The following is a 21,477-nucleotide window of genomic DNA, read 5'->3' on the forward strand; positions in this document are numbered from 1 at the left end:
AATCGGATCGAATCCTTCGAGAGCAACGATTTATGGCCCAATGGTTGATAACAGACATACATTTTTTATACTAGCTACGTCCCTTTTAGAAAAGATATATCCTGTTATGTATTTGGAAATAGTTTTTTGGAGGAAAGGCATAATTAAATTAGATAGGAACAAAGAACTTTGTTTCGGGAACATTTGTTTTGCTTTTACTGCTTTTCGTCAGGAGTAGAGTGATCACCTTATGTGACTTGACAAGAGGTTGTTAGCACTAAGAACCATTAATTCTACCGAGTAGGCCCGGGATAAGGTCCAATCAATGGGAGGAAATGCTCATTGTTTTACAAATAATAAGGATGCAGCAAAAAAGGATTTATTTTACATAGTTCAGGGCATACGAATTTTTCGGATATATATTCATGGACAAATGAACGCCAAACATGGGTTTTGCTTACATTTTATTTATACCATAAACATTCTATAATGAATAATTTAAAAACTTCCACGGTTTGTTTGCTTTCACGTAGTTTTTATCCGTTGCGTCGAAGCGAGTCGAATATCATCTAAAACATAAAAAAAGTTGCACACGCACGCGTGCCGCGTTTCCACACGCACGAATATTGCCACGCGCATTTTGAAAAGCCACTTCCACAGAGCGAAGTTGGCGGTTCGGTTTTTTCACCGCTGTCACACTCCATTCCTGCCTTTTCAGCTGTAGCATAAATAGCATAAACGGTTCCTCTCCTGTCCGTCGCGCGATGGCGAGCCGATTTGAAGGGAATCTCGTTTATTGGCAGGCAAATATCGCGTCTTTTCGCTTTGTGTAACGAGCCTCCACTACCAGGCAAAGGATGCAGTATAATGGGACGCCTTCGCCCGTCCCGAATATTGTGATGTCTAGCTAGTCTAACAGGAATTCGCTGCGGGTTCTAAAAACCGAAGTCTGAAGGATAAAACTGTCTGCGCATGAAGCTGATGATAAAAAAGAAAGCAAAATAGCCGCCAATCCTGCACCGAATGCATGAGCGCGTCCTGCGAGTGGAGGTATGGGGCTCAGAATTGTTTGTCGCAAGGATGTTTGATTCGTTTCAACACCTAGAGTAAAGGCGAGAGGTGCATCGAGTGACTAATTTTGATGTGTTCTTCGTTCAGGTGTTGCTGAGTCCACATGTTCGCAGGGCGTTGCTAGTGACGCGTCGTTCGAAGGGCAAACAACCTCCCGGGATTCGCATACGTTGGTACTGCGTTGCGCCTGTGCATGCAGTTGCAGACGGTTGGATGTGTGATGTAGGGGTCTACTTGCGCTGGTTCAGTCGGGCCTGGCGTACTGTGGAGAGAGAAATAAGAGAAACGAATTGGTACACCGTTGCTACGGATAAGGGAACGTACATATTGAGGCTAGTATATGCAAACGAACACGATCCAAACAAGTTATTTTGTCATGCGGTAGCATTGGCAGTCACGAGAAGGAACCCAGGCAGTTAAATGCACGCTAATGCATATCGATACACACTCACACTGGTCGGTTTGTTTGTTTGTTGTTTTTTTTCAATTTCATAGTTAACATGTGAAGCTGTCAATCTAGCTCACTCGTACGCTATCAAGAGTAGTATAGTGTAATCGTTAAATGGCACGCACAACTCTACGGAAAGAGTTATGTATGATTAAGTGCTGCAGCAAGACGGAACATTACGCTACTTCTGCTCGCTCGCTAAGATGATGCATGTATACAGGCGTTTGAGTTGGTTAGCAAGAGTAGTATGTTACGGGTTTTGTTTATTAATTGGGTTTTAGTTGTTCATACTCTAAACACATTATCGTCAGTAGAAAAAAAAACAAGCAAGAGATCGGTAAAGAATCGTCATACACAATTCGTAGTAGGACATTTGCTGCAGGCGATCCTGAGTTCAGTTTCTGCAGCTTTTCGTCCACGCTGAGATGTCCTGTTCGAGTTGCCTGTTGTAGCCAGGATCTCTGGCCCGATTGATCCATTGCGTTGATGCATTTCTGCGACACCGTTGGTCAGTTGGCCAACTCCAACACCGATACCGACACCATCACCACGAAACCATGTACAACAGCCAAACACGCGCTTCGAATCACTTGCTACGAGCATATGAACTTCTAAGAGAACTCAACTGTCACACGTTCGTCTCCTACATTATTCTAGAAAAGCCTTGCTAACCTCGAAACTATGATTTATGATCGACTCGGGATGTGGAAGAACTGTGGAAATGACCGAACAAACACGCTGCCCAAGGCGCTCTAACTGTGTCCTTATAATACGATTTATGATTGATATTGACCGAAGATGCAGTATATATTCAACGCTTTACATACATGTATACATAAGAAAGCAACTGGCAGGAACGAACTGCTGCATGAGAGTTCGAATTCGCGCAATGGATGGCAAAAGCTGCCATTTTCCGCGCATTGAAAATATTTCCCGATCCGCGCAGGAACATGAGCGAAAAAAAAGGTAAATTTTGATAAAGAAAATTTACCGTATTTGCTCGAACCATGCATCTAATTACATCTGTGATGGACGCGATACCATTTGCTTTGATATTTCCCTCATTTCTGCTCTGATCTTTCATCGCAGTATCCTTTCTCTATTACGTTTGTTTCCTACGCGACGCATAATAATGTTTATTAATAAAACTGGTAAAATTGTATACTTTGATGGACAAACTGGGTTACACACTACCTACAAAAATAAACAAGCCTAAAAGTCATGATAACTAATCAACTACGAAGAGACCTCTGGGCATGTTCTCTCATATGTTCAACCTTTAGGTTACTCTCATCGTAATTGCAGGAGCAAAAAGCTTGAATGCTACATGATGTAATGTAATCATTTATTTAGGGCCTCGCTGAAGGGTATCTTTTCTGGCGATGAAAACATATGTGACAAAAACGTGGGCACATGTCTATTTTATTTCTTTAAGCTTCCTACTGAGGGAGAGGCTATTGATGTGCACTTTCATGGTAAACTACCTTAATTTGTTCACTTTTTTTCTTTTATTTTAATGATTTTTTCAATGATCCGACAACTTCAAATTTTTCATCCTTCAAGCAAACCAGTAAATGATAAGATTTGTTTATTCTACAGGATGAGGACAGGAGTCTTGAGGTTATGAGGGTAATACACGGTATAATGTATCAAATATTCTCATGTCTTACGAGGTAGGAAAACGAAACGAAATATTCTCGTAACCAATAAAATCAAAAAACAAAGTAAAACAAACAATATCGCTCACTAACAAGATCGTTGGAAGCGTTGAAACGAACCATCACTGTGCATTAGATTATGGTTTCGTGAAACAACAAAAATTGTACATAAATATACAAAACTAGCAAATTTCAACACGATACACTGCGTTGGAATCAACGGGGGCATCTCGTTGTCCTTCAATGATTCCTATTTAGAGAACAATACACAAAGATAGTACACCTGCTAGAGGATTTTGTTGTTGTTATGCTTTCAAGAAGTAATTATCCTGATCTCGTATGCTACACTTCCGCATTTCTAAATTACATTCTTCGGTATCTTATAGTGTGATCTTCGAGCTGATCGTGAACCAAATCATTAACAAACCAATAACAAAATATGGCACGTGCAGCATGACACACGGCCGAGATCGATGAGCGTTGTAGAAGTTTTAACGAGTTTCGCAGGAAAAAATACAAGAATAAATAAAAAAAAAGAGAAAATTAATATCAAACGCTATACCTCTCTCGAACGGGAGCAAGGTTTAAAGAAACAATAAAACAAATAGTAGAAAAGAAACAATCAAACGAACACGATAAAGAAAACAAGCTGAACGTAGATTAAATCCGAGGAGCAATCATAGGTAAAATAGAGGAACAACGAAAAACAACAGAAATTAAAAAACAAACGAAATGGGTCAACTTAACAACTAAAATAACACAACACTAGTTTCAACTTTTCTCTCTCAAAAATCAGCTAATGAATGACAGCGCAGTGAAGAATTAAAATGGGATAAAAGTTGAGATGAGTTGATTAAAGTGGTGCAAAATCGCATGACAACCGATAGAAGGAAGAACTAGACAGAAATGGGCAGACACAAGGTGCAGATAGACAAGTGATAACGGAAAGGGTAAGAAATGTGACCGTGGTGAATTGAACTAGGTGAATGTGAAATGTGAGGTGCGTGGGCTTGTAGAAATGTAAAAAGTTAATCAAGAAAAACTTAATTCTTTTGATGGTTAAATTTCACACAACACATAAAATTTAAAAAGCAGAGCGTGCAAGTCAATTTGATTTAGTTTAGCTGTGAACTACCTGACTAATTATGATATGACAAACTTGAAAAAATACCCTAATTAATACCTAGTGTTTAAGTAAAGCCGTTATCACTGATAAAACCGATTTCGGCTTCTCACAGATTGGTGTGCTATTGGTAAATAACGTGTAAATGCGATTCCTTATAAAGCTTCCACTTTACTGATGCTATAAAAGCTTCAAAGCGCAAAGGTTGTTTAATGAGTAACAATTAAAAAACTCATTAGAAGAATGCCAATCAAAGTAATAATTGCCCATTGAAAAGTAGAAAAGAGCAGGACGTAGGAAAACAATTTAGAAAACAAGTTTAGCATTAGTTGGAACAGGTTTAAGGTATTACGAGAAAGAATGCCAACAGCATTGGTTACAGGTGAACTCAAACATGGCAACACTTATAGTATACCTCCGTCAAGATATTCTCCATTAAATTTTCTTCTTTACAAATGGTTACGTGGTTTTTCTGCATTGATTTGTTTTACACTTTTAATAGTCTGTCGAAACGGCAGAATATATCTTTCGTCTCTCTTTTATCTTTCTCTCTCCTTCTCTTTCAATCTTCCCAATATTGGATTGGTTTCTTCTTAGATTAACGAATATCATTAAACTTTGTGGTGAGGTTTTCTCGTATGTTTGGTTGCTTCGCCTTGAGATTAAAACGGGGTGGTGATCCTTGTTTTTACATTGGAGGCGGTGTACCTGCCTAGGATGTACACGGTTCTGTTTGTAGAAGTAGTACCCTACTGGTAGTGGTGAATAGTAGTTACAGGTCGTGAAGAGTGTCGGGGGGAAGAAATCAGAGGGCGAGAGCGAGATGATCGCATCGTCAAATGCGTCACGCATCTCACTGGACCATAGCCGTTTGTTTTCTATGCATGTTTTGAAAAAATCTAAACTGCAGCCGCTGTGAGAGATTTTTTCTTACTGGAAATAGGATGGGAAAAACGAGACAATAAAAGACAGATGATACAAAACAACATATACAGAGACAGCGCGGCAGCACGGTGTTCGCATGATGGCACAGCGTTGGAAAGCAAGGATACTGAGATGCTCGCTGGAGCAGCATTTTTCCCGGCTAGGGTTGTCTATATTCCCGCCTTCGTTCTCGGTCCGAGTGTTCCGCGAGCTGGTAGATAGATCTATGTTAGCACGTGGTCATTCACTAACGCACTCCGGCACACGATTGCTACAACATTGCAGCTTGTGCCCAGAACGAATCAAACTCGATGCATGCGCAAAAAAAATCACGGCATGAATGATACACGGGTGTTACACGAGCCAATATACATGGGAACTATACGCAACGGGGCATTCAGTGTACAACAATCCCAGTTTACAGTAGATGTATGCATGGGCGTTCAGAAAACGTTATTAACATGTACGACGAACGGATTATGAGAGGTAAATGTGCGACCTATACTACCGCTGGGTCTTTCGAAAAACCATCGGTAGATGAACAGAACTTCCGGAGGAACACAGTTGACGTTGCTTTACAACTAACTTGAATGCGGTGCGAATGTTTGGGCAGTGCTGCTTTTGTACATTATTTAACACTGACGTGTAGCTCCAATCGTTCCAATGTGGTTAGCCAATACTGACATTTAAATGCTGCATTGCACCAACTCGCACAGAGAGCTCTAATCTAAAGCACATAGTATCTAGACACAGAGTATCGATGTGGTTCAATCAACATTTAAGGGCACCGATCGTGGTTTAAGGTCATTTCGTTCTCCCCGTTATACAAGGGATTAAAGGTTGATTGAATGTGTAACGTATCAACAGTCTTTGTGTGAGCCCCGCCGGTCTGAATTATGTATGCATGTTTCGTATATTTGTAGGAATGGTGTTCAACATAGGAAAGATGATGTAATACATTTTACGACAGTCGACAAGAGGTGGTGGTGGTTGGGCAGGGGAGGGGGTTGAGAGGGGGAGGGCGGGGGGCAGATACAGTTGGGGAAACAAGAGTCAATGGAAGCCAACAGGAAAAGTAAAACACGTGGTTAAGTATATATCGAAGCAGCTGAAGTCAACTTCAGCAAACCAACTGATTTTGTGAGCACCAAAACGGCCAACGATACCTTTTACATGGCAACAGCTGTGAAGGGACATCCGGAGGGTTTTTTTTCCACGGCACCGATTTAATTTAGGAAAGTCATAATTCCATGCGTTCTATCTGTATATGTGTTTATCGCCGTATAAATAGCAGTAGGATGGGGGGACAGAGCCACAGAGCGAGAAGAGACAGCTCGTAAGGGTCAAAAAGAATCGGGGCTGTTCGATAGATGGATTCGAATGATGCGAGAACACTGAAAGCTCGCATGCACATGCACACGGAAATAGGGATGATAGGTGACACGCGCTTAAGCTCTCATGGTGGTGTTTCGTGACCAGGTGCGAAATTGTACATCAATTGCAGTCAAGTGCTTTCCTTCGAATTGGAAGTGCGCAAGTATCAGGCCAGCAGGCAGCAAACTAGACACAATAAAAATGGATTAATACAAAATATACCATAATACACTCACTCTTCTATTCAAAAGGTTCTACTTATTGTCCGTAGAATCGATTCCGACATAATCAAATGTCGCCAGCTCGTAATGTATGGTATTCGCTACTAAACGATAAAAGCAGTGCTGATATCACGCGAACCGTTTCGAACGATGTAATTGCAACCAAAAATGCATTCTTGAAGTGCCAAACTCATTAAAAGAGATTACACGAATGAATTAAACAAGTACAAAAACGAAAATAATTACCGACTCAAAAAAGAACAAAAATGAACTAAAAAATAAATTATTACAAACAGTTCATTAACTCGCATGTAAAGACGGAACCGTTAGAATGTTTGCTCTGAGCTAAAATTCAAAACACAGACACATGAAACACCTGGCAGTGGCAAGGGATCGAGGATCCTTAACGTTAGCTATTATTCGTAGTATTTACACAAACGCTCATCTATATTGCAGGGCTGTCTTCAGTGCATAAGGCAAAGAGACACGGAAATGACTACAGGCGTAAGTGAGCAGCTAGTGCTAGCGGAAGTAGACAGTAGTGACAGTAGTAGATAGTAGTAGATAGTGATAAAGGAAAGAGCAAATAATAGACACACACTCTGAGCCTTGTGAAAGATTGTTCTCTCTATTAAAACATAGTTTCATCGTCGTCTCGTCCCTGTTGCTTATGGCGTTATGGGTGTTTTAGTTGCGTGGAGCGAAACACGAGATAAAGAAAAGGACACAGCGCGCGAGATAGGAGGAGGCTGGCGATTTGCTTTTCTGGCGCTTGGCGTTTCGATGTATGTATGTATGTATGTGTATATATGTGTGTGCCTTGTGTATGTGTGAACGGGAGTGTGTGTGTGTTATTTTTCCGGTGGCGAAATTTACATATCTTCGTCGTCAGACGGTGGTGGACGGATCACCACATTGTCGGGATCCTCCTCCACGTCGTAGTCCTCCGCCTGCACTTCGACTTCCGGTTCCTCCTCCGGTTCTTCCTCGACGTCGGACATTTCTGCGGCGAGCTCCTGCTCCTCCTCAATGCGCACAGGCCGATAGTAGCTGCCGCGGGACGAACGACCATCGCGCTTATCGACTCGAACTGTCGGGGTATTTAACGTTGGGTCCATTGAGCATTTGTATGTTTTTTTAGGCGAGCGAAAGGGTCAGGTAATGAGTGAGAAGGATTGGTAGTGATCGCGAGAGACATAGAGAAAACGGGTTTAGTTGAAGAAGAAACAAAGCCAACCCCCATGAGAAGTGAATCGGGGGAAGAAAAAAAAACTCCACAGCCCACCGAAAACACCGCAAGGATGCATCAAGATGACAGCAAAGAGATCATCGGTGTCTCACGGTGTCAGTTGAAAGTTGAAGGAAATAGTTAAAGGATAGAGAGAGGTGCAAAGAGACAATAATATGACACATATACAGATAGAAGAATTTTTCCAACTCTATAAACGATTAAGTCGAACGTTAACTTACTACTGAGAGAAAAGATTTAGACGAATATGATACCAAGATGCACGGGTACATCAGGTTCAGCACCAACACGGAGTTGTAACAATCTAATGCATTCTTTGGGGACATCACAGGCATTTACAATACATGATTAAAGTAGACAAGAGTAGACACAATCATCCATACCGTTGGTTACGGGCGATTTTCCCAACACAGAATCGGAACGGTCACACATTGGGATTTCATTAGAGACATGTCAGGAGACACTTGCGACATCCGAGATTAGAAAACCTTCATTCGCAGTGCGAAAGGATGTTATTACGTTGCTTAAATTTGTTCGTTGAAAAGGAGAACAATTGTCAGCGACCGGAAAAAAAAACACATTAGACGAACCTGCCCTGCTAGATTTTCACTCGTTAATATGACAAGAGAAGCTTTCGTTGTCAACTCTGGCTTCGAGCACCACTAGAATCACCGCCGCAGAGAAGTCTAAGAACCACAAAGAACAGCGGAAAATTGGCAGCATTGCAGCGCCTGTTCCGGCTAAGGAAGCTCCTCCCAGGAGCGCTTCGTCGGGACCGGTTCGGTCGGGATTGGGACGTGAAGAAACCGATAGTACGGGATCGGATGGCAATGCTCCGGATCGTCTAGGAGTCGAGCCAACGTTGGTTTGTATCGGAGCAGAAAAATAGATAGCATTATGAGACGTAAGCGGAGAAGTAGAGATAGTAGATGTTTGCAGATGGAAAGGTTTAAACCAAATGTTACGATCGAATCCGAGACTCTTCTTCCGATGATTGCGAAAATATTCGCAACGTTGCTTCACATAACTCGATAAGTCTTAAATCGAAAACCTCAACCCATTTTCCAGCAGGCCAATCATTTGATCATTGCCCTGCTGAAAAGCATCTTCCCGAAATGCTGAGGAACCCCAGAATTACTCCGGGCTCCAGTGATGAAGCTAAAAAACTGATGCATAGTGAAGATGAACGATGAAGCACACCGATCCATACTCACTTCTGTCGATGTTGCGCTGCAAATGGGCGGCTACCCGATGCCGGGCATCGTTGAACTCCAAATGCAAACCCAGCCGCAACAGCGTGGTGTTCTTCTCGACCAGCTCCGTGATCTCCATCTCGATCTTGTTGCCGAACACTTGCGATCGCTGCAGCACGATGCGGCGCGGATTCGCGTTTGATTGAGTCGTTTGAGGCAATTGCGCGTCCCGTGGTTGATTGGTTGAGTTGATCGTTGATTGAAGAGTTGCGTTGGCGGCAGCAAGGGTTGACACAGCAGCAAGGGTCAACAAAAAAGTCGCGCGGGAGAACAAAAAACGAGAATGTCAGAAATGGCACAATTCGGGGAATGGTGATAAGCGCACAACACCGAAAGCCAAGGAAATCAAGGCTCTCGTACCTGGTTCGAGGCACGGAACTCCTCGATCGTCATCTGCGTTAGAAGGCTCTTCACCAGCGTCACGATCACCGTCGGGCTGATGAAGTTCGTCTCGACGTTCAACACCCGCAGGGCGTGGTTCTGTTCGAGGGCAGCAGCCAGCATGAGTGCGGTGCGATCCGTCAGACCGACGTTCGTGAGCGACAACACCTCCAGGTGTGTGTTGGATTTCAACGCCTCGAACAGCTTGTCGAACTGCTCATCCGAAATGGTCTGCAGAACGGGATGGGATGGATGGGAGAGATCTTCATCTAGAGCTTCGTCTCGAGCCCACCCAGATAGCTACCTTGATGTTGTTCAGGTTAACCTCAACCAGCTTGCTGTCATCGCTCTTGATGCGCTGGATCGTTTCCTCAGGATCGGTCGCGTTTGGTGCTTCGGCCGGGAATATCTTCGGTATGGCGGACTTGGTTATGCCATCCCAACCGAGCCCAACGGGTTGGCCCTTGTTGAGCAGTGAGGCGTGGTATTGATCCTGGTTCATCATCGAGTGGAAACCAAGGATAGCGGCCAGATCGATGATCTCCTCCTGTGTCGCATCGGTCAGCGCTTGTTCGTACTCATCACCCAGATCGATTGCGATCTGCTCATCAGCTGCCTGCAGCTTAGCCGCTGGTGGTGGTGGAATCCACTGAGAAGGCGAACAAAAAAACCCCAATCACTGTAAGGAACTGAAAAGAAAACTCCCGAAAAAAGGCTCCTTACCTTCTTGCCTCGCACAACACCCGGCACAAAGGGCTCCAGTTCCGGGCGATCCGGTGTCTCAAGGGCTTGCTTGTTGATGTGATCGATCAGCTTCTTACGATCGAGTGGCCCAGTTGGGGCCTTTTCACACTCGTAGTTCGTACGCTGGCTCGGCGGCAGGAAGGAATCCTGTGAATGAAACAAAAAAAGGTGGTCGGTGACGCGCGCGAACGTGCGAGAAAATCTCACCCAACTACTTACGTCCGGATCGACCTCCTTCGCGAGCATGGAAATCTCCTCCGGAGACAGCTGAGCGAGCAGCTCATCCACGTCGATGTCATCGTACGCACCGACATCCTTGCCGTACAGCTTCGCCGGAGTCGTTATGGTCTTGGTCGTGGTCGATGACGACGTCTGGAGCGATGAGATCATCCCAGGCAACCCAGGCGAGAATGATCCAGCCGGAAACGAAAGACGCACAGATCGTTAAGAAGGGCACACAGGGCGGGCGAACATACACACACACACACACGCGCGCGCACACACACACGCAGAGTGAAACAAGTCTCGCGAGGAGACACCACAAAAATGGTCACGTCGCCGTCCTCGTTAGCATAGTCGGTTGTTCAACCGCGGTTTATAGGCCACATCATACTGCACTCTCGTGATTAGCACTAGTAACATGGCGGTGTTGGTATGTGTGGTAAGTGTGGTGGTGGTGGTGGTGGTGGTGGTGGAGGTGTGGCGGTGTGGTAGTGGAGATGTAAAGAAGTTATGACAGGCAGCAGTAACACAGCGGTTGACCTCCTTTGTAGCTCCTTCGCACCGTGAAAACATAATTAAACCGCGCTCGCGATGTGCATGCGATGTAGCCGATCCCACCAGGGTGAGGTGGTGGGAATCGAGGGAGGAGGTGAATTGAGCCGTTAGCATCCCCACCCCTCCCTCCCCGGGACCCACGGATCTCCATGGCAACGAAAGAGTGACCATTTTCGATGCTTTTCCACGGCTCGTGGCGGCAGCAACACTTCGTTTGCCTTGTTACATGTGCCTATGGTGTACGTGTAAGTGTATGGTGGGTGGGTGGGTGGGTGGATGTGTTCAAAATGGGCACGAAGTCGTGGGCTACCGCAGCACAGCAAAGATTGTGAAACAACACCGCCAGGCTGCGAAAAGGGTGCTCTCTCGAGCATAGGAGCCATCTGCAACCCTAGCATTAAGACAACGGCAGTTGGGTTTGGTGGCATGGAGGGAGATGCACATTCTCACTATCCTTCTCTGTCCCCCCCCCCTCCCCCTTTCTGTCTTCATTCTCGTCATGCTTCCCTGCGCTCGCAACTCCCTACTACGTCACGATTCTAGCCCAAATGCGCCGCTTGGCTGGGCTGTGTGTTGTAAATCCTATTACATCGAACTGCCTGCTTCTACTTGCGTAGCTGGTGGAGCCCTGTCACTTTTTGGAGTAATCGCCCTATGCGGCTTCCTTGTGTGCGATAGGACAACAACGAAAAAAATTAAATAAAAAAAAACACCGTCTGCCGGTTCGCCCCGACGAGCCATGTGATGGATGATTAACAAAGAAAGGGAAAAAAACAACATATTCCTCCGCAAAAGCGAGCCAACCTGCACGATTCGGTGCGTTTAACAAAACCAATAGACGTAACGCAAGCAAACAACATTCAATCAACGCTAAACGAAACAAAAACAAAAAAAAAACAAATCAACCAACGACTCAGCAGCAACACCTTACGAGCTGAAAGGATGCGCGGTAACAAAGAAGGGGCCATTTTTGGGCGTTGGGTGGAGTTGCAGTTTAGATGCAGCAGATGCAGATGCAACCAAGGGTGTTAGAAGTAAACGATTAATACCAAGATGACACACGCAGCCGGGCGCTAAGCACACCCTTCTCTCCCTCCCCCCGACCAGCGCCCCTAAAAAAGGGCTCGCGATGATAAGTGCGTTCGTGCGTGCAATCAAAACGGAAACGATCCAATTTTATTCCACATACACACACAAACACACACACGCGCGGGCACACGCAACGTCTGCCTTGTCGAATTTGCTGTCGTTCGAGATGCTGGCGGGTCGAAACATAAATTAGGTGCAAATTATGATGACTATTGAAAGCTTACCATGTTGCTCTAGGGCTTTCGTGGGCTAGGTACGTGGGTTATGCGGCGTTGCCAGAGAGAACACACCCTGCTTATATGACTCTTTTTTTTCTTCTCTTCTGCCTTATGATTTCACGCTTATCTATCTCTGTTTGGCGTGCGTGCACATACACACAACACACATACGCGCGCACGGAAAACACACTCGCCCTCTTTATCTCTCTCTTTTTCTCGTTTGTTCGCTCGCTTGAAGTCTTGGATTCGCGGGCGGTGGGCCAAAAAAAAAAGGAGCAATATTTACACTGGCGCAGAGACGAGGTTAGCTAATGGGCTAGACGAATTTTCGCGGCTGAGATTTCCTTATCGGCTGGATGGGTCGGTCGATCGGTCGGTCGGTTTTTGGATCTTGCACCGAAAAAGGCAGAGCCTTTTACTCGCTTATCGGGCGCCTGGGAGCCTTGCTTTCACTGAAACGTGGAGTGGCGGCGGCGTTTTTTGCGCGGGGAGGTTGCGTTACATGGGAGGAAAACGATAGAAGGAGGAAAACAGTTTGGTTGGTCTCACGTTAATCGAGCACGGGAAACAGAGAGGCGAGCGGTGAGAAACGAAAAACAAAATGCACCACGACCGAGGGAAAAGCCGTGAAAATTCGGGTCTAGGGCCTCACTCGGAGGAGGCGAATTGATTTACCCTTTTTTTTTCGAGAGAAAGAGGCAGAAGATGATGAAGGAAAATAACACACAAAATCGATGCGCGCCGAAAGCGATGCGAACACACACTCCGAACGGTAGTTTTGAGGCCAGCCGCCACTAGAAGCCGCTAGAAAAGCTCTTGTCTAGCGCGGATCGCGAGACTCGTCGGGGGAATGTAAAATAAAACACAAAATAGTCACAATTATCACACAAACAGGTAACACGGAATGTGGCACGGAACGGCACCGAGCTTTTGGGACAACCGATTGGGAGTCACACGCAGCCTCGCGCACTGTCAGATTCACTGTGAATTAACAGAAATCTACTATTGCTCTGGTGCCCTGACGGGACGCGAAATGCAGTGCCTATGCTTCAAACCGTACGCACACAGGCACACACTGCGGATGACGTACGTCCATGACGATTCCCGGCTCGCGATTACGAGCGGAAGTTGAGTACTCGACATGAGCGAAAGGGTGGCTCGTGCTGTGGAAAACAAACGTCTGCTTTGTTTTCCAGCATCTTTATGGCTTGGGAACACCCTTTGGTTTTTTGTTCATAACTCTCTTACACCTGCATGAGCCCAATCGCTTAGTCACATCCAGCACCCTGCATCGTTCTGTTCGCTTCGAATGACTCATTGGCAGCTCACCGAAGGGTGGTAAAGTTTACAGTCTGAAGTTTACTTCTTCATCGTTTCGGTGGCTCTGCCAAGAAACGACGAATTGGGGTGGTTTTTTTTGCTGGAGATATGATTTTAAATTCAAATACTACACGCCTTTTACGGCGGTAGCATTTTCTTCCCATCACAGACTGAGCGATGAAGACTTTCGCAGGGTTTTGGCGAGCACCACTCGAGTGGCCATTGTGTCCCACCCCCTTGGTAAGGGTGTGAAAAATAAAAAAATCGTTGCAAAGATTTCGATGCGGTGGGAAGTCGTGTTCCACTCGATGATGAAACCGAAACCAGCTTGCGTAAGCTTCTGCCGGAACAATCGTTCCCTTCGCTCGCAAGGGCACCATGGGAGGATGACCTTCTGACGGAGCAGAAGCTGTACATCTGCGGGTGGAGGTCACGCAATCACCTTCTCTCATAGCCCGATGATGTAATTATGAATCTTTGCCTAACAAGGTAAAGGAAGGCTCTAGACCCGTGGGGTTCCTGTCTCACAGAAATAGCCTGGCTGTCCGTTTAGCAGCTGTATATGGCTAAAACTTCTGCAGCAGCCTCAATGTGTCGTATTCTGCCTCGTTGTTTGGAGACAATTTTCTCAGTAGGACGTGTGTGTGTGTTTTCGTTCGGAGAATCATTGCAAACAAATTAGAGAAAGGGTAGCGCAAATGGCGAAGGGCTTCCAGGAAGGGCACTGTGGTCAAGAACGCACGTTATTCAGGGGTTTGAAGGATGGGTTTCCGAAGAAAGCACACGGGGCTCGTCAAGAGGCTGAAAACATATATTTGCGTTGCCCTAAAGGCACTCTGTATCACCCCTAATGGGCAGCACGTTGCACGTGGGGTTGTAGGGCTGCAGGGAGGAAGCGCGTGAAGTGTTTGCCACCCTCTGGGTGCGTCTTGGGTTTGCAAAAAAAACAACGTGCTGGAGGAAAAGGGCGACGAAGGGCTTGGCTCCACTGCAATCGCGTGCAAGCCTCTCACGTGCGTACTTCAGCTGTATGTCTGACGATCTAAGAAGGCTACCCACTTCGTGGCTCTAAATCTACTGCTACTGCTGCTGCTTTTCTAACCCCTTTCTAAATCACTCAACACCGCTCGCTTTTGGGGTCGTAACCAAGCGCGCATGATTGCAAAAGATGACCTTAAACTACCTCGTGAAGGGAACGGGCAACTTCTAGCACACGCGTTCCCACCAAACGACTTGTGTGTGTATGTGTGTGCATGTGGTGTGTGTGTAGTTTAATACCCCAAAGAATAGTGGGGTGGCTGGCGAGCAATTGCATGTTTTATGTTGATTTTTTTCTGTGTACTGCACAAAAAAAAGGAGCGGCAAGAGAAGGGCCAGCCAAAATTAAACGCAAAAAGAAGCGACACCACCGAGGACGAGGGTCATGTCCTGAAAAGGGGAAACGAAGTGGCTCGCAATGTCGTGACTAGTTCGACATCAAAAAAAAAATCCCTAGCCAAAGCAACGTCATTCGCTGCCGTTGATTGATTAATTCTATTGTGTCATTTGTGTGTTGCTGGAGCTACTGTTGATGGGCGCGTCCAGCCTGTGTGTCGATCGACGTTGGCTCGTTTTGATTGATGCTGTTTCGCTGCACAACTTACCTAAAACACGGAATGAGGGTTAGAGAGAGGAGAGAGAGAGAGAGAGAAAAAGAAAGAGAGAGAAAGATAGATAGGGATAAACGAATGTTAGAACATATTACACATGAGCGCATAACCACGAGGAAGCACCAGGGGGAAATTAAGCGAATTAAAAAAACACACAACCCCCACATCAAGAAAACCGGAAGTAACAACAAATTGCACCCAAATTCAGCCACCCCAAAGTCGCAACTTCAAAAAAAAAACCCCACCCACAATTCTCACACCCAACCACCCTGAATGGGCGGCTCTGAGATCATTACGTAACGCGAACGATCGCCCCACGACATTAGAAGGGCTGGGTGGTGCGTTTCCGCAACTCGGTGCAACTCGATGAAGTAAATCATACACCGCACATCGAAATAGAAACCCCTGCCCCTCTCTCCCCCTTTCGTCCTACCGTCGTACCCGGGCAGACGAAAGTCAACATCCGCAGGGCAGGCCAGACTAGGTTTGGTGAACTACCGACGACGCAATGGTCGTGTCGTCGACTCTGACTTTGGCTGCGCTCTGCAAACGTCTCTCATCGCCGTACATTGCAGGGTATGTTCGAAAATCAACAACCAAAACACAAAACATGCCCCGACACCCGACGCGTCCCGGAAGGGGTTTGGGGTGGGGATGTGGGGGGTTGGTGGGTGGTTGGGTGGCGCACTGCAAAATGGCGCCCCGCGAAGATCCCGAGCAGTGGTTTTGAACTTGTCTTTCGTCGGTTACCATCATTGTCGTCACGGGGGTGGCGAGAGACACTACCTTTCACTGGCACCCTCTCGTGGACCACCTCCCAACCCCCGCCCGACCCCTGTCATTCTAATAGCGACCTCCATGGACGCTGGCGTGTCCTCGGACCGGCTGGCGTTGTCCGTTTATTCTCCGCCGGGGTGTTACTTTCGAGGTTATGTTTACCGGGGAAGGTGATCAATCTTGAGGCGAGGTCTTTCGTCGAAGGTGTCCCGATAAGTGGTAACGGTGTGTGCAGGTAACCGGGCGGGAAAGCCGCCCGCAAAGGTTCGTTTTCCACGCGTTTTCCCAGCAGCACGATCAAAATAAAGGAAGCAACAAGAGGACACAGAGAAGGGAGCGAGAAAAAAAAGCGGAACCGGGAACGACAACAACACAAACAAGACAACAACAAACCGTCACCCGAAAAGGGAGCACACCCCTACCGGGCCGACCCCATACACCCACGGATCACGGGGTGGGGGGTTGGGTTTCCAAGCGCCAGCGAAAGTTTTTCGCAAAACCCCAAACCAGCGCCAGTGACAGATGCGGAAGATGCCCGCACCGATGGAAAAGCGCGTTCGCGAGCATGAGGATCACTCCTCGTTAGGCCGCGGAGATGTATTATCTAAATTTAAACCCCGTAGGGGTATATTTAACCCGAGTCGGCAACACGCAGACAAAACCGCGGCCAGTGCGCGAACTCTACAGCTGTCCCCGTGCGGCAATGTGGCGCCCTCTGGTGAGCCACCATCATGTGCACCGGGAGCGTGCGCGCGTGCATTCGTGCGTGCGTGAGTGCGTGCGCCCGCCGGTCGTTGTGTGCGTGTGAGATGGGGGTAGAATCAACATTTAAAAATAGTCAAACAGAGCGCCCGTTGTTGTTTCGCGCTCGTCGTACGGTTGTCGCACATGCTGTCTCGCTCGCACCGCAACCCCTATTGTGGCGGGGTGGGTTTCGTCTTCGTATCGCCCTGCATCCACTAGAGCCACTTGTGCGGCGAGATTCTCGCGGCGTTGTTGTACTGCGTGTGGGTGGGTGGTCCGCAGGATAAGGCACATATAAAATGTGAACTCAAGAGCTCCTTCAGAGGGCGGGGGGGGGGGGTACACCAAGGGACCAAGGGAAGGGGGAGGGGGGTGGGGTGGGGGTTGGCGCACCAAGATGCTTTGGCCGTCGTATTTCCACCCCAACGACAAAGCAAACGACTCACACCGTGACATGAAAGAGAGAAAGAAAAAAAAACGCAAAGCACCCGGGTGGGGTGAGAGTTCGAGAAAAAAGGGAGCTGGGGAGGTGTGCGGGGCAGGGAAAACCCGGTCCCGTTCGGGGTCGCGTTTGCAGCGGAGTGGCACGCAGAAAGAAGTGAAATAAAATACAACACTTAGCGAGCAGCAAAACGTTTGAAAATAAATACTACACAATGTTGGAAGCGGCTGCAAAGTGCGCAATCGAACATTGGCCGCGGTCCTTGCAGCGAACGCAGCGGCTGCCGGCTACGTTGTTGGTGGGCGAGGGAAGAGGAAAGGGGGAGAAGGATGCGTGGGGATGGCCGGCGGATCGGCTTGCTTACTTACTTCCTCGATCTTGAAGGTGGTCTTTCTGGTGACATGATGCGTCTCCTCGTACTCCTCGTACGTTTCGGCCATAATTGGAAATCGAATCGTCCTCAAATCACTTCAATTTCTATTTTTATAAGCCTTATATTACGGTTCTAGGTTTACACGCCTGAATAGGTACGTAAATATATATATATATATGTATAAATTTTATATATATGTACGTAAAATGATATTTATATATTTCGTTAGCGGGATGGATTATTTGTGTATACGCCTGGCACAGGTGTTGATTTCGTCTTCGCGATGCTGCTTTCTCTTTCGCTCGCTTTCCCTACACGATCCGTCTCTCCTACTCTATCACACACACACACACTTGCCCGCACACACATACACACTCACACACACACACACACACACAAACGCACACTCCGCTAGGGTCTCCGTGTCACGCGCGTCCGTCGGGAAACTTCAAATGGGGGGAAAAATACGCGTATCTGCTGGATAGAAGCGTTTCCAACTGACCGATTAGTTCGCGAGCCGCGGCCTAACTAGCCTGCGCAATATTCGTCCACTCGCGGGTGCGTGTGTATGCGTGCGCTCGCGCTTGAAGCGTGTGTATGGTTTATTGATGGACGAACGGATGGATGGATTACATAAATACAGAATTTTCCTCGGTCTAGGGCCCGTCGAAACGTCGCATTATAATGAGCCGTTTCTGGCAGCACAACAGTGTGGTACAAAACATTCGCACAGGTGCACACACAAACACTGGATGCTGGGACGGAGAAGATGTCCTCAAAGTTCGTCCGTGCGATAAGGTTCAAAGCGATCACGAAGAACTTGCTTGGCAGCTCTTATTGCGAGCATCTGTTCAGGTTGAGAGCGTAGTCTTTAAATGGTAGTCCTTATTGACAGATTGGAAAATCAAACACACACGTGACCGACGAAGAAGCACACATACATCACGGACGAACGCACAAACACACACACACACATGCGCGCAAGGATCCAAATCGTTCAAAAATCGTTTGAGATCGATGGCTGGCGCTGCTACCAAAACATGGCTATATATGTACTTCGAGCTGGGGAATGGAAAAAACTGCGGGAAAATCGCCACAGATATCCAACCCCTATCTAATTTCTCCTGCACACATACACACGTTTCCGACGTTTGCGGTTCACACTAGCTGCCCTTGTCTAGTCGTCGTTCTCTTTCGTGTTATCCTGCTTGCTAGCCACCAAATTAGATATCACTCTCACTCCGCCGGTCTTCTGCGAGGTGTAACCCCTTCACTGGCGAGGATTGAGGGTTAGGAGGGTGGGCTTTTCACGCGGTGCACGGTCTCTAGCACTACCGGTCTCATGTATGTGCATGTGAAAGAGAACGAACAGGGACAAGGATAACCAAACGTAGGGTGAATGTTGATCAATGTAATTGATAGTAGTTCGCAAGGATACGATCCTTAAATGTCCAGTGCTCGATAGTGCGGTAACAGGCCAGCATACACTTGACTACACAATTTTCACCGTCTTAAGGCCCTCGGCTCAAGGAAAGCGATAGCGAAAGAGAGAGAGACAAAGCTCGGAGCTCGACTTGTAGAAAAGGATAAGAAATGCGACAGCAAAGCGAAGGACACCACCGTCACGGGAAACTATCCGCGGGGACGGATTTCACGGCGCGGATATTTCGGGAATGGCGTGAAAAGAAAACCGTCAAAAAAAAAGCCAACAAAATCACCAGAAAATTTCGACTGTTCTGCAAAACCCTCGTGGCTCGCGCACGATCGCGGCTCGAATCAAGCGGAAACCGTTCCGAAACGTTAATTTCTACGAAACACCCGTGTTGGGGGAAAAACTACATAAACTAAATAATTTTCCGCACCAAAAACCGAACAGGTAACGAACGAATCGTAGCAGAAGCGGGCTCGCGATCACAACTAGCAGCAGAACTGACGATCAAGCAATCGAGCAGCACGGTCCGCTTGGGTCGCCGCGCACGATTTTCCAAATCTCACGGAAGCTGCAGCTGCAACAACACTACTACTCTGGCCTCACGCTGGCACCGGGACACTAACACGGCACACACTGTCGGTTGATGTGGCGTAAACCCAGCAGCCAAGGTGCGGTCATGGCGCGATCGACGCGTGAGAAGCTGCGAGCGGTTCACACTCAGTCGGTGCACTATGGTCAAGGATATGACAAGGTGTTGGTCAAAATAGAAGGTGGATATTGTCGTTTACTCTGATCTCTATCCCAACACGCGATAGAAGCTGTCTTCGAAGGAGAAACCTTCATCTGATGGAAGGAGTTGGTTTTTCATGAACGGAGTTGTTGGCCAAATCGGGAGAAGGATATGATGTTTGTTCTTATCTCTATCCCAACATCTACAAGAAGCTGTCTTTATGTGAAGTGAGTGTGATGGAGAAAGCAAAAACTATGTGGAGATCCAGGTCGAAGCATGGAAAAGGAGTCACACAACTTTTGAGCTGTCCCCATAGGATCGACAATATCCCTTACCTTCGATTACTAACATCTACCATCAACTATAGTGCGCTACGGTTGAAGTGGCGCGTGCTCCCAAGCGAATGAGGATGCGCATCAATCTCAGCTCGAACATCCTAACGCAGGAGTGAAACAAATCGAGCTCAATCTTCGTTTCATCTCTCTTGCACGTTCGCTCGTGGTACGTGCTTTTGCATCATCCGTCCGGTGGAAATGAACGAACTTCGTCGGTTGCACGATAGAGCGCCACCCGTGATATCGTGCGGAAATTTTCCATCTCAACTTCAGTCGTTGAAAGTCCTTCGTTTTGAGGGGTTTGGTCCTGCTGACAGACATATCCAGCGTTCGGTAGGGTAAAGGACATGCACCTGGATATGCTAACAACCAAACAGCAGATAATGAAGTCACAGTAGAACGTTCTACACCAGCAACTTATCGTTCCACCCACGGCCCGATTATTCCAAGACATTGATTTCCTTTGTGACGCGTGGTGCAACTTTCTTTGTAATGTGTTCGATGAACTGCGCGTCCGACGACAGACGAATGGCATAAATAATTATGACGAAACAGGGTGGACTGGGTTGGTTGGGTGGCGCAGTGGGTGGGGGTCACAGATCCGCACACACGCGTGTACATAGCCCATGTACGTGCGAGGCCGTCTCGTAGGATTTCATAAGCACAGCATTTACGACCGCAGGATGGGTGCGTGTGTTTTGGATTTGGGGCGGTTTGTTTGACGATGTTGAGGAGCAAAAAAAGCAAAAAAAAGGGAGGTCGTTGAAAAGTGGTCGCCCCACGCGGGATCACATCCACGAGGGCACGATGAGTTGATCCAGATGGACAGAATATGTCAAATTAATTTCGGACGAGTTTCCGCACCGCTTAAATTGCGCGATTACATCCTCGGGATTTTAATATCCTTGTCCCCAATCGTAGCCACCGGGACTGGGACCGAAACAAAAGCACCCATCTCGAGTACGGCGAGCGGATCCGCCGTTGGTTCGAATTTTGCTTCCTGCATTTTCCCACAAATTGAAAAGTGGGTTTCCGACCCGCTTCCGGTGCGCCGCTGGGCGGCTGTTTGTTTTTCTTTCGCATTTTTTCTCGAACCCCATACGGCGCTCGCATGCACGCTTTCTCGCGGGAGGAAAAACGCAGATCATCTTTTTGCCGTTTCTACC

The 21,477-nt window shown here is 47.1% G+C and overlaps 1 protein-coding gene across 9 annotated transcripts; it reads right to left on the minus strand.

Moving 5' to 3' along the window:
• Positions 1 to 432: 432 nt before the first annotated feature.
• Positions 433 to 19,872, minus strand: LOC128729231 (tropomodulin). Of its 9 annotated transcripts, XR_008411059.1 has the most exons (10): positions 19,810 to 19,872; positions 17,810 to 17,960; positions 10,645 to 10,797; positions 10,405 to 10,572; positions 9,986 to 10,330; positions 9,661 to 9,912; positions 9,262 to 9,409; positions 8,638 to 8,891; positions 1,853 to 3,555; positions 433 to 1,312 (listed from the first exon to the last, which is right to left on the minus strand). XR_008411059.1 is itself a non-coding variant. In XM_053822887.1 (9 exons), the coding sequence occupies exons 2-9, from the start codon at positions 17,879 to 17,881 to the stop codon at positions 5,179 to 5,181; spliced, it is 1,386 nt and encodes a 461-aa protein (XP_053678862.1). In that variant the 5' UTR covers positions 17,882 to 17,960; positions 19,810 to 19,872; the 3' UTR covers positions 5,137 to 5,178. The 9 variants fall into 9 exon arrangements, 6 of the variants coding, with proteins under 6 accessions (XP_053678868.1, XP_053678867.1, XP_053678862.1 ...); XR_008411061.1 differs by lacking the exon at positions 8,638 to 8,891; XR_008411060.1 differs by lacking the exon at positions 1,853 to 3,555.
• Positions 19,873 to 21,477: the final 1,605 nt, after the last annotated feature.

Source organism: Anopheles nili, chromosome X, assembly GCF_943737925.1.
Source record: "Anopheles nili chromosome X, idAnoNiliSN_F5_01, whole genome shotgun sequence".
NCBI lineage: Eukaryota > Metazoa > Arthropoda > Insecta > Diptera > Culicidae > Anopheles > Anopheles nili.